Source organism: Aulonocara sp. 'chitande type north' Nkhata Bay, linkage group LG10, assembly GCF_057382095.1.
Source record: "Aulonocara sp. 'chitande type north' Nkhata Bay isolate Kocher_YH1m ecotype deep benthic linkage group LG10, A_spYH_male_GT1.1, whole genome shotgun sequence".
Classification (NCBI taxonomy): domain Eukaryota; kingdom Metazoa; phylum Chordata; class Actinopteri; order Cichliformes; family Cichlidae; genus Aulonocara; species Aulonocara sp. 'chitande type north' Nkhata Bay.
In genome coordinates, this window is record NC_141353.1 from 31,544,923 (window position 1) to 31,557,615 (window position 12,693).

At 41.4% G+C, this 12,693-nt stretch overlaps 1 protein-coding gene and 1 non-coding gene across 2 annotated transcripts; both read left to right on the forward strand.

The window, feature by feature from the left end:
* Nucleotides 1-3,928: 3,928 nt before the first annotated feature.
* Nucleotides 3,929-6,706, forward strand: LOC147321191 (uncharacterized). The gene is made up of 4 exons (XM_086307379.1): nucleotides 3,929-4,787; nucleotides 4,932-5,214; nucleotides 5,342-5,474; nucleotides 6,540-6,706. Exons 1-4 carry the CDS (start codon nucleotides 4,426-4,428, stop codon nucleotides 6,704-6,706), a joined length of 945 nt encoding a protein of 314 aa, XP_086163505.1. The 5' UTR covers nucleotides 3,929-4,425.
* Nucleotides 6,707-11,799: 5,093 nt separating this feature from the next.
* trnav-uac (transfer RNA valine (anticodon UAC)) lies at nucleotides 11,800-11,872 on the forward strand. Its single transcript has one exon. It is a non-coding gene; the product is annotated as a tRNA-Val (tRNA).
* The last annotated feature ends 821 nt before the right edge of the window (nucleotides 11,873-12,693 follow it).

Consider the following 12,693-nt stretch of genomic DNA (forward strand, 5'->3'; position numbering starts at 1 on the left):
CGGTTATTAAATGATGCTCAATTGGTACTAAAGGGCCTACAGTGTGCCAGTAATATATCCCCCACATATTTACATCACCAGCTGTAGCTCAAACCATTGGTACAAGGCTGGATGGATCTATACTTACATGTTTATGCCAAATTATAAAACCACCATGTAAAAGTCTAAGGAGAAATCCAGAATGTTCAGACCAGGCAATTTTCTGTTGTCCACCCATATGGAAACGATATATATAAATCTTATAAAGTTTTTATCTGTCTTGTATGAAACTTGTATGAAAAGCATACAAGAGTGAAAACACATATAAGATCCCTTGAAAAATTATACAATGAAACTTGTATGTTTTGTATACTTACTAAAAAAATATATGAAAGTAATGAGAAAGTGGCCACTTTCATGAGTAAATCATATATAAATCATATATGTTTTTACTATTTCTTTTCCATATGGGCAGTTTTGGTGAAGTTGTGTGAATTTTAGCCTCTAACACTAGTGGGATGAAAATTTTGAACAATTTCAGGCAAGTCACAAAGTCAAGCTCAGCCATTATCTGCAGATTCATATCAGCTACAAATCTCGTATAGCGAGCTCTATCCAAGGGGTCTTTAGATTGAGGGGAGAAAAAGCTTGCATGGGTGTTACATGTGCAAAAGTGTAACTCGATTTTTGTTTTGCAATATGTGACTATCTGAAACACGCCAGACATAATAGAAGGAAATGATAAGCTTGCATACGATTCCAAATCGGCAATGTAGATCTGATTCTCAGTCTTCATCCGAGCTGTGCTCCTAATAACAGTGATAACAATGGCACAGAATTCTTCATAAACCCATATAAAGTCTGCCATATTATATTTTGTGATTTTTATTTTACAGTCAGTCTCTCTTGAGATATTACATTTTAGGTAATGAAGCATCTTTTCTGTCCATGAGTGAAAACAGTGTGAACCCCGGTGATGTTGCAGGCTATCACACAAAGACAGATGATCATTGACCGTCTCATCACACCTAGAGCCAATTTAGAACCACCAATCATCATCACCCTCAGCTGAATATGTGGTTAAGAGTGTTTGAGAGAGAAAAAAATAGCATGCAAACTTTTTATTGAATGCAAATTAGATAACGACACTAAATGCTGGCAGCTCATGACGATACGTCCACCTGACAGGTGGAACAGAGCACCAGCTCGAACACGTCTCCACAGCCTGCACGTTTTCTTCCAGTTTTAACTGATTAATTTGTATGCAGTGCATAGATCCACACCCACTCACACACTAATTAAGGACATTTCAACCAGCATTTGAATAGAGAGTTAAACATGAGATGTGAGGATGCACCAGTGGGACCTAGAGCTCACGGTTGTTCCAAAACTGGTTCCACTGGGAATTCTGTGTGTAAAGAAAATGTGATAACGGCTACATTATAGAAACACAGGTAATGCTTTGCTTTACATAAACTGGACAGTGACAGTGAAAATACGGTGAGGTTAATGCTACCGCTTACAAAGACATGATACACTCACTGAGAAGGAAGATTAATCTCAGCTGATACACTTGCAAATTGATGTGTGCACCACAAGGGGGCGTAGTGAAACAGCGAATAAACTCAGGCGCACCTAGTGTCTCAGTTACATCTGCACTTGTAAATGTTAGCCGACCTCATCTCAAACCAAGTTATCAACTTGGAATAACAGACCAGAGAACGACACTGAGCTAGAACTAGGTTAATAAGTAAAAACTTCCCAGCATGAAGTGCATGTACTAAGTCATAAAAACCTCCTTGTGTGTGTGTGTGTGCGTTGTGAATAAAACTTTTGCGTCTTTGCCGTATGGTCTAAATGGGTTTATGGGCCTCATGCAGTCATGATCAGGCCAATCATTAACACACACCATGTCAGTCGTTGGATTCATACAGGTGGAGAGTGAGACTGACACACACCATATAAGAGCAATAAAAGAACAAAAACCTTGCTGCTTAGAGGTTTATCCGCATGCATACCGTTGTCAGATCCGCATTATGAATCATTCCACTTCCACGCTTTCATCATAACTGCCTGCATCTCTTCGGTCACCAAACCAGTCGGGATAGTTTAGAGGTGAAAGGTTTTCGCCTCCCATACAGAAGATTACTGGTTTTCAATTTGGTCTTTGTGTACAGTTTAATAGCACATTTGACATGATTCCAAGACCCAGTTCATTGCTTGTGGGTACACAGTCACCGAACAGAAGACGCTGCTGTTTCTGCTATAATTGCACTTATGCAATCCCGAACGACAACTCAGAACAAGCCACAAGCCCTGCATGTGTGTATGTGACTCAGTCTACTTTCAGAAATTAGTGCCCTATAGTGCCTCAGACTACATTTAAATCACCTCTGGATTAAGTTATGAAACCGTTTCGCCCAAAACTGAGCGATCACGTTTAGAGAAATAAGCCTGCTGTCAGATGTTGAGCTATTCAGTCCACATTTATTTACCTTTTGGTATATTTAACCAATGAAAAATCGTTACCAAGTCAGCTACATTATATTTCCAAAAGGATCAGGATATTTCCATCAGACGCAGTGATGTAAAGCACGCTGCCACTGGGCTACACAGCAGTGGAGATGTTTGGGGATGGCCCCTTCCTGTTCCAACATGACTGAGATGAGCGAGATTGGTGTGGAAGAACTTGAATGGGATATCTGGGATGGAAGAGTGGGATGCCACTCAAGTTCACATGTGTGTGAAGGTAAACGAGCGAATACTTTTAGGTATAGTGTATAAGCTATACCTAAAAAATGCATATAAAACCTATTAGACATTTTCTTATTTCTGATAGAGTTGTTGAACAACCATGCACAAAATATCACCAGTAGTGCGATGGATCCAGCATTAGTGTTATGCACACACTGCTTTAGGTACAAATCTGCACATAAGCAGTAACGGTGTGGCTGAAATGCAGACGCAAATGATGTGTTGTTTTTCAGGGTTTAAAACGAGTAAAATATTGTCACATGTTTGGGTTGGCTAAATGGCATCTCCCAGCATGCCCTGGGACACTGTGTGTTTGTTTAATTGAGCTTAAGAGAACTGTCCAGTTTTGCTACATATCTTTTTTTCAGTGTATTGCTGGCTTAGTGTTACTTTTAATAGTTACAGTATTAAAACAGGCACAAAGTTACATGCAAAGTTACTAACCCTCTTGGAAGCTCAGTGTTTAGCGCTGTGTTCAAACGTAAGTAAATCAGCACCGGTCTGCGGCTGAGTGGAGTTTATAACTCAGGTGTGGCAGTGAGGTGTTATATTGTTTGTTCAGTTTCTGTTGTTACTGTATTAAAACTCTTACTTATACTAAATAAATACTTGGTTTAAAGGTACTTTGTTACTATGCTCTTCTGGTCTTACTGACCACTGACAGCACTGTTAACACTCTTCCCCAGGTCCTGAATCTTGTCCAAAGACACTCTGACATACCACGTGGACAGTAGCGTCCTCAGCTGCAGGCTGTTGTGCCTGGTGAGCTTGTTAAGTTAAAGGTTTATGGTTTCTTTGTATGAACTATAAAGGTCTAGTTTTGGGGACTGAACCCAAGACCTTCTGTATGCAAAATAAATGCAGTAAACCCTACATAATGAAGCCACACAGGTGCCACCTTCCTCTACCTTGTTTTTATTTTCCTGCAAGGCAGATAACTACAGACCAGGAGCAGCAAAAAAATGTTTGATGAAAGGTTGTTGTGTTTTTGTAGAAACGAACATTTCAACAGTCTGAAGTGATATGCATCTGCCCTGTCAGAGATCTGTTTTCAGGTGACATGTTTTCCTTACACTTCTCAGAACAGAAATATGTGTGAATGTTGAGGGCCAAGCGGCCACCACAGACTAAAGTCTCTTGCCTGACTCCCTCGCACAGCAGGAAAAATGGACATGCACAAGGATTTGAGGGAGTTTGGGCCAAAATGATGGTAGATAAATGGGTCAGAGTGTTCATGCAGTATTCAGTATCTATCGAAAGCAGTCCAATGAACCAGTGGAGGTCGTGCCTCGTTGTGGTCATAATATTATATTACAGTTTTTCTCGATTGCTTAAACACTATAACCAGGCCTCTAAACTAAAATTTCAAAACCGTAACGCTATTGTTCAAAAAGCTCACCCATTTCCCTGAACTATAAACACTATTCCCTGCTTTGACACATGACTCAAATTTGGTGAACTGTTACTGCAAAACTCTACACACAAATCCCTACATTTTACAGTGCTTACACCATGTAGTCATTTAGAAAGTACTAGCATGCAATAATGTTAACTTAAGTCAGCATAGCTTGAGCTCAATTAGCACACAATTAACCAGGTGGAAACACTAGGAGTCAAAATTTAGCACACACCAATCAGAACCTGCGATGGATAGATAAAAGGGCCAAAGTCAGCTCATTCAGGTTTGAAACAATGGATCCAAAGAGATGCAAAGGAAGAGGACGTGGTGGAGAAAGAGGACGTGGTGAAGGAGGAGGACGTGGTGGAGGAAGAGGAGGAGGTGGTCTAGGACAACAGGAAGGTGGTGGAGGAGGAGGGAGAGGTGGAGGAGGAGGAGGACGTGGTGAAGGAGGTGGAGGTGGAGAACGACGGCGACAAGGAAGGGGAAGAGCAAGGGCAAGAAGACAGTCAGTCTCGGATGAAATTCGAGCCACTCTAGTTGACCATGTCCTTGTCCATGGGATGACTATGAGGGAGGCTGGGCAACGAGTACAACCAAATTTGAGTCGCTTCACTGTTGCCTCCATCATCAGAACCTTCAGGGAGGAAAACAGGTAGGTGTACTTGCAGTAAGACTGCTTTGTACAGTAATGTTTAAGTTACTGAACTTATGTGTCTTGAGTTTCAGTATGTTTCCATTATTTGCCTGTAAAATGAATGTGTGACAGTTACAGTAATGACTGCTTCTATTTTTGTAGGACACAGAGACGACCACCTGGTGGAGGCAGGTTAAGGCTTTTGTCGGAGGAGCAAGAGAGGGAACTTGTAAACATGGTAATTGCAAATAATGTAATCCGCCTGCAAGAGATTCAAAGGAGAGTGATTGAGGATGATCATCTTTTTCGAGGCATAAATGCCATCAGCCTCTCCACAATTGACCGCATCCTCCGAAAGAATCAATTCCGGATGAAACAGGCATACCGAGTCCCTTTCGAACGAAACTCTGACAGAGTGAAAAACCAACGTGTGGAATATGTTCAGGTATGAGTTTTGATACTGTATAAAGTATTGTGTACCATCACAGCATGGCAGTTTATGCTGCCATTTCAGCACTCTTGAACTGTGGTTCAGGGTACCGATTGACTCTACTGTGTTATGTGTTTTGCAGAGAATCTTTGAGATTGAAGGACGGCCTCTTCCCCATGAAATAATCTTTGTGGATGAGGCAGGTTTTAACCTGACCAAAAGAAGGAAAAGGGGGAGGAACATAATTGGCCATCGGGCTATTGTAAATGTCCCTGGTCAGCGTGGGGGGAATGTCACTATGTGCGCAGCCATCAGCCAACGAGGGGTACTCCACCGCCATGCCGTACTAGGACCCTATAACACTATGCTTCTCCTTGCTTTTCTTGATGGTTTAAGACAACATATGTTCCAGCTGGACTACAGGGAACCAGCACAGCCAGAACAGCCTCACTACGTTGTTGTGTGGGATAACGTCAGCTTCCATCGCGCTGCTCTGGTTCGTGACTGGTTTACCAATAACCCAAGGTTTTCTAATATCTTTCTGCCTGCATACTCTCCCTTTCTAAACCCGATAGAGGAGTTATTTTCGGCATGGCGGTGGAAAGTGTATGACCGAGAACCTTATGTCCGTGTTCACCTCCTTCAGGCCATGGAAGAGGCCTGCCTAGACATATCAGTAGATGCATGCCAGGGGTGGATCAGGCATGCAAGAGGATTTTACCCCCGCTGCCTGGCTGGGGCCAATATAGCCTGTGATGTGGATGAGATTCTCTGGCCTGACCCAGACCAAAGACAAGATGCTGAGGTGGGATAATGTTTCTGGTGTGTGTTGTACTGTATAGTACATGAATGACAATGTGCCACTGTACATACATTGGTTGCGTCTTTTGTGTTTATCATGTGACAAGGGTTTTGAAGGGGAGAACCATAAGCAACCTATTTGTTTTGGAACTATTGTTTTGAATTAATTGTACCAGTGTGCAAAACTCTGTTGTAGTGTGTGTGTTTTTGAGGGCTTGTGTTTGATGTCTGTGGGCAAAGTTTGGTTTTTCAGCAGGAGTGAATAGTTTTGGGTGTAGAGCTTCATTTTGACCTGGAAATAGGATGTTTGGGAAATTGAGTGAGATGTTATGGATTTGTGTTTACTGTTGTGAGGATATGAGGCGTAGTTTCAAGAAATGTGTTTTAGCAATCGAGAAAAACTGTAATCATTATATATGTGAAACACAGACTCCTTTTTGTATCTGCAGACAACTTTGAGCAGTTTGTCTATCAATGCTTCAGTGTCCAGGTTATTGTGGTTCCACTTTGGATTGAACCCAGAACCCTTTGTGTTTAAGGCAGGTATGCTGGCCGCTACGCCATGCAACAATATGGTATATCTCCAGACAGATTTCCAGAGGTAGATAAACTTAAGAAAAATGCATTTGCAGATGAACAACACGATGCAGAGGTTGGCTTAACAGTTTTCCCTCTGGCTGATGCAGTTAATGGGGAATCCTCTTAGGAGGGTTCACAGTTCTACCCGAAGAACAGGAACTACATCCTGTAATTTTTCAGTCACAAATTTGTTTTGCTGCACCGTTTCTGCACAATCGCTCTTGCAACACAGACATAGTCTAACAGGGTGACCACCCATTTAAATTATAATTAGGTTGTGTTTCACTGTCCCAGATTGTGGATTCGGGTGTGTCTTGTCCCAGAAAATTAACCCCAAAGTCAAAAAAGTTATAAAAAGAAAAGACAAGAAAAAAAAAAGCCTCAGGTAACATGTTAGCTGTTAAAATTTCATGTTGTTGTTTGGAAGGGTTTCTGGGAGAAAGCCTCTTCCTGGCTCAGCATGGCTTAGGTTTGCAAAGCTACATCTTAACAAACCACTTCTGGAACAATGTCCTTGGGATATGTGAGACTAAAGTGGAGATGTTTGGCCATAAAACACAGCAACACATTTGGTGAAAACCTCCACAGCGGTGGAGGGGTGATGATTCGGGTTGTTTGGAGCAACAGAAACCGGACACCTTGAAGTCATTAAGCCAACCACGTGTTTCTCTGTATACATACGATATACCATATACAGAGTCAGATGTCAAATGGCCCAAATTGGGTCACAGCAGCAAATCTACAGCAGAATAGCTGAGAAAGCCAAAAGCTTGGACACAAGTGAGGGCACGGATGTTTCTCATTATCTGGGACAATTTTAATAAAATAAAATAAAATGAAATATGATGCACATGTTACGTTCTAGGTCTAGGCGTGTCCTGAACGCAACAAAAACATTGGCCCACCACACTGGCTGCTGCAGTGAACAATATATACAAGGTTGAAAAAATACTCAATTGCTACTTTACAAATCTATTTACAGCTATTTACAAAACTAAGATACCAACACCACAGTGATCACAACCCATGACAAACCGAAACACAGGGCTTAAATACATAGAGGGAGCAATCAGGGAATGGACAACAGGAGGGAAACACAGCTGGGGCAAATCAGAACTGACGAGACAAGGAAGCGTAACCTGAACACACTGAGATAAGACAGACCTTCAAAGTAAAACAGGAAACACATAACAGTCACGCCTAACACAAAACACTGACAACATTGGATCGTAACACACATGTGTGCAAAATGAAGAGTGAGCACAAAGTTAATGTGCTACATCCCTATAAATATAAAGTAATTTAGAAGAAATTCATTACAGGACAAATCAGATTCATAGCACAACACCAGCCATGTTTGGTAGTGAGAAATTTCAAAGTGAATGACGTCTTTAAAGTTGCATTTATGATTTAGGTTTCCACTCATTGGCCTGTTAATGTAAGCTCGGGCCGAAACACATATTTGATAGACGGCACAATTTCCCGATTCAGCTCAGCTTACTGTAGATCGCTCATGTTGTTTTGTTGCTGTGATTATCGTTTTCATACAATCTGATAAGTACACCTCTGTGATCACATGTTTCCAAATTTTGTATTGTGCTTTCCTACATCTCAGTCATGGGTGCATAAGAAAAAATAAAGGAGAGTGACCAGAAAAGGGTTATTTTGTCTAAAGGTAAAACTCAAAATAACAACTAGTGCAACAAGTAATCACGTGAGCCTTTGTCTGACTCGCCCGTCGTGACTGTGCAGTTAAACTGCAGCCAGGGTCGGTAAGGACTGCCATAAATATCTCACTGTGCGGCCACAGGGACAAGTTGTTTTTACACCATAATTCAAAATATACTTGTGGGTATGAGAGAGCTTGTCAAAGCAGGTCCTCACCAAACCATGGAAGCCAGGTGAACAATACAGCTGATCCCTGCATATCTAAGTGACAACTCACAGTCTGCGGGCATTGTGGGTTGTTTTGACAGATCCGCTGGCTCGTTTTCCTTTTCCATCCTCTCACATGTTATCTGGGCATGGCACAGTGTGCTGCTTTTGTCTGCAGCACTGCCATAAATGCATGCAGTTATAGTAACGCCTAGACGCGACAGCTGCCTGACAGATGATGCTGAAGCGGGTCACGTGGCCTTTCAAAAGGCTCTTCAAAAGATTATGAAGAGGATTCTGTGCATGTTCCAAGTAAAGACGGCCTTGCATATGGCTGACGTTCCAAGAAATGTCAAGTGACTTTTTTCCTGGCTTTTGTTGAAACAAGTCAGTCATTGCCGTACAACAGCCTCACCTTACTTTAATAGTTCCAAGAGGTGCACATTTTGCAGCGCAGAGATCTTTAATGACTGCTGATGAAAAGATACCAGACGACTTATCACTTAAAGATACATCTTGTTTGTTTTAAGATCGGACATGAAGTTATGCTGTTTTTGCAACCACAACCAAAACATTCCAGACCACAAATATATTTTTCACAAAACACACAGCTGGAGAAATCTCAGAACTTCAGCTTCACAACAAAGTTTTTTTTAGAGGTTTATGATTATGTAATTTTCATACAGTAAATCCACTACAAGCATCCCTACAAAATTAGTTACTGATGAAACAATATGAATTAATTGAGAGGAACCAATATTTAAATAAGAGTTATTTTATTGATTTGTATAGAAAGACGCAGCAAAGGAGTGGACCAGGGACAGCGATCTTCCTAAGAGGCAGTCTTAGATAACTGTTTAATGTGTGCGCTGAAGGACATATCGTGGTCAAAAATGACTTCGAGATTCCTCACAGTGGTGCTGGAGGCTGATGGCATCCAGACTATCTTCCTGGTTAGACAATATCTTTTCTTGGAAGAACACTTTAACAGAGCTGAAAATATTCCCACATGTTAAAACATGAACAAACACAATAAAATAAAAGGCAAAAGGAGATGACTGACCAAGACAAGACCATATATAATGCTCCAGTCAGACCAGCCGGCTCAGGCTCAGGGTCTGGATGGCAAGGAAGCTTCCCCACAGAGGGTTGACCTGGGCACGTTTTGGTGAAACACGCGAGGCGGGAAGTTATCTCTGTCTAGCCAGCCTGTCCTTATCTATCACCAGAGGTTACTCATCCAGCTGCTTGATTCACAAGTCAAAAAATGTGCACACCCACACAGAAGCTTTCAGTTAATGGTGATTAAAATCTGCTAAGTTACTTAAGGTCACCTCTCTCACTGCATTAATGAAGACAAGGGAAGTTCTTGAACAGGTGCAACGTCTGCGTTACACAGTGGGAAAGATGTTTATCATACACGAGCAAGTACAGCGGCACAGGCAGATGTGCAACATACAGCACTGTGTTGCAAGTAGTTTGAGGCATCAACTAAAATAGTAAAGAACAAAAAGTAGACTGACAAGAATAAATTGGACTGCAAATATTCAAACAGGTCCACCACTTTGGCCTGTGCTGAGCTACCACCAACTTGACCACTGGCATAAAAGACAATCAGAAACTGAATGCAGTAGGTTGGAAATCTTGTAAACCCAAATTTTATTCAGAACAAAACACAGGAAACACATCAAATGATACTGAAATATTTTACTGTTTGGTGAGAATATTAGTTCATTAGCTCTCTAAGATGCTCTTTTTATACCCAGTCAAATTACTGACACGTTGCCAGCCAACCTAATTAGTTGCAGACTGTTCCTCCAGCTGTTTTTTTCAGTACTACGGATATTTCCAGCATTTTGTTGTCCCAACTTTTTGGAGAAGTGCCACTGCCTTCAACTTCAAAATAAGCTAATGATGTAGCTCATATATCATAGCTCAGTGTTTCCGAACCACTGTGCCGCGGCACATAGGTGTGTCGTGAGAAATGCTCAGGTATTCCAGATTATCTGTTTTCACTTGATTGGTGCTCCAAAGCGACTGGCGTGAGTAACGGCAGAACAATTACACCCTCTTCCACTAGAGGGCAGTGCAACTGCTTGCTCTAATTAAATGGGTTGCCAACAGCGAGTAAAACAGAAAAAGACGAAGAAGAAATTACATAGGCATGCTGTGAGTGAGACAACGCAGCGCATTACAATAGATAAATATTTGAAAAGAAAAAGTAGTAAAAAAAGTAAAAAAGGTATACTAGGGACAAACCGAGCTAATTCCGCTATACTTGGTGTGCAGGGAAAAATGATCAATCTGCTATTTGTGACATTTTTGTTTGGTGGTGTGCCGTGTGATTTTTCTAATGTGAAATATGTGCTGTGGCTCCAAAAGGTTGGGAAACACTGATATAGCTAATATCATTAGCGCAAAACGAGCCAATGATATCGCTCATATAGCTAATATCATTATCTCAAAATGAGCTAATGATGCAGCTTAATGCTGAAAAATAATCCTCAGAGAGAGGACTGCAGGCAGCATTGCAGAATCAGATCGACAAGTTTTGACAGGAGTTTTACTGCAGCAACTGTGGAATGAGCTGCGAGTCAAACAGCCAGCTTCACCAGGCCCCCGGGTGAATGCTCGGCAGGTCGAAGCCAAAGAAAATGTACCTGAGCATCAAATGGAAAAGGAACTGATTGTAGATAAACAGGTGAGTCATCTGGGTACCTGCAGGGAACAACCTGTAGCTGACTTTGTCCTTGTTAACATCTGGCAACTGTCAGTGAGGGAGATATTTAAAAGAATTCTTTTGACGCTTTTCTTTTAAGCGGCACACCGTGCACTCCTGTCATGTTTACATGCCACTATTGCATGTCATAGACTTTGTGCATTCTCCAGCCGTTAGTCTGTGCTTTGTCACGTATCCTTGACTTTTAGACATCCTGATACTGCAGGATTTAACGGGAGTTCTTTCTCCCAAGTGAGATTGTTGAGGTTCACTCTTTAATATGGCATGAATCTTACCCTGCAATATAGCGAACCTTGGGATAACTGCTGTTGTGAACTGTCACTTAAAAATCAATTGACCTAAACAAGCAAAAAGTAATAAAAACTTTGTAAAAGTCCTGTGGTTAGTTAATTGTCTTTACAACTACTGTGAGGATTATAGGTTTGGGTGAACAGCTGTTATAGGCGTTCATCAGATAGTTACTGCACTGAGACAGACAACCATTCACGCCTATGACAGTTAACCCAACCAGTGCATGTCTTTGAACATGTGCAGTGGGCAGAACATGGAAACATGAAACTAACCAACACATGTGCTGTCAGTCAGCTCATCTTCCTCTGCATTGTGGTTCCATAGTGTAGTGGTTAGCATGTCTGCATTACATGCAGAAAGTCCTGAGTTCGATCCCCAGTGGAACCAGAAAATACTTATCAAATCATAGTGAGAAGTGTTTGAATAATAGAAACCTACTACCTCCATTTTTCTGTATTTAACACAAAAGCTAAACAGCACAGTCTACTAAGACAATGTGCTTAAACCAGTATATGTGATAATGTTGCACCCCTGAATCTGACATCTCAGTCAGAACTACAAAAGTAAACCTGCAGTGATTGGTCATTATCTGTCACTCACATTTAAAGTAAAACACCCCAAAACACAAGGTTTTCAGCAGTTATGGTCCCAAACTTAACTCTAACCTTAACTATGTTCTCAGGAAATCAGAATATGTCATTTTGCATGACTTAACCAGCGAGGCTGTGGCTCAGGAGGAGGTGGAGCAGGTTGTCTGCGGGTCAACCTTCTGATTAGTAGACAAGGCCGAGTGCTTAGGCATGGAAAAAAGTGCTTGTGTGAATAAGGCTTATGGAAAGAAAGTGGTCAATGGGAGAACTACTACTACTACTAATAATGATAATACATTTTTCTGTCACACATAAAAAACTATTTACATTCCCCCCCCCCCCAAAAAGTTTGTTTTGCTTGTCGCTACAGTGTGTAATGTTAAGATTATCACCCATGATGACATCACGCTCTGCCCAAAAAAGTTACATAACATAACTTCCAGTATTTGGAATATTGAGAATCCGTTTGAAATGGAAATCCTGAGTGGAGTCACAGTCAGGACTGAGAAAAAACTTGGCAGTGGAGATAAATTGCTTGTGGGGTTAAAGAGCTTTAGTAATTTGGGGGAAGACAGAAAGAGCTAAAATCATAGGCTGAGGTGCAGTCAGTGCCACTAA

Coding starts and splice junctions, on each gene's coding strand:
- LOC147321191 (XM_086307379.1), top strand. CDS start 4,426: ATGGATCCAAAGAGATGCAAAGGAAGAGGACGTGGTGGAGAAAGAGGA. Junction 5,215..5,341: donor AACGTGTGGAATATGTTCAG/GTATGAGTTTTG, acceptor TGTGTTTTGCAG/AGAATCTTTGAGATTGAAGG. Junction 5,475..6,539: donor GGCTATTGTAAATGTCCCTG/GTCAGCGTGGGG, acceptor TTTGTGTTTAAG/GCAGGTATGCTGGCCGCTAC.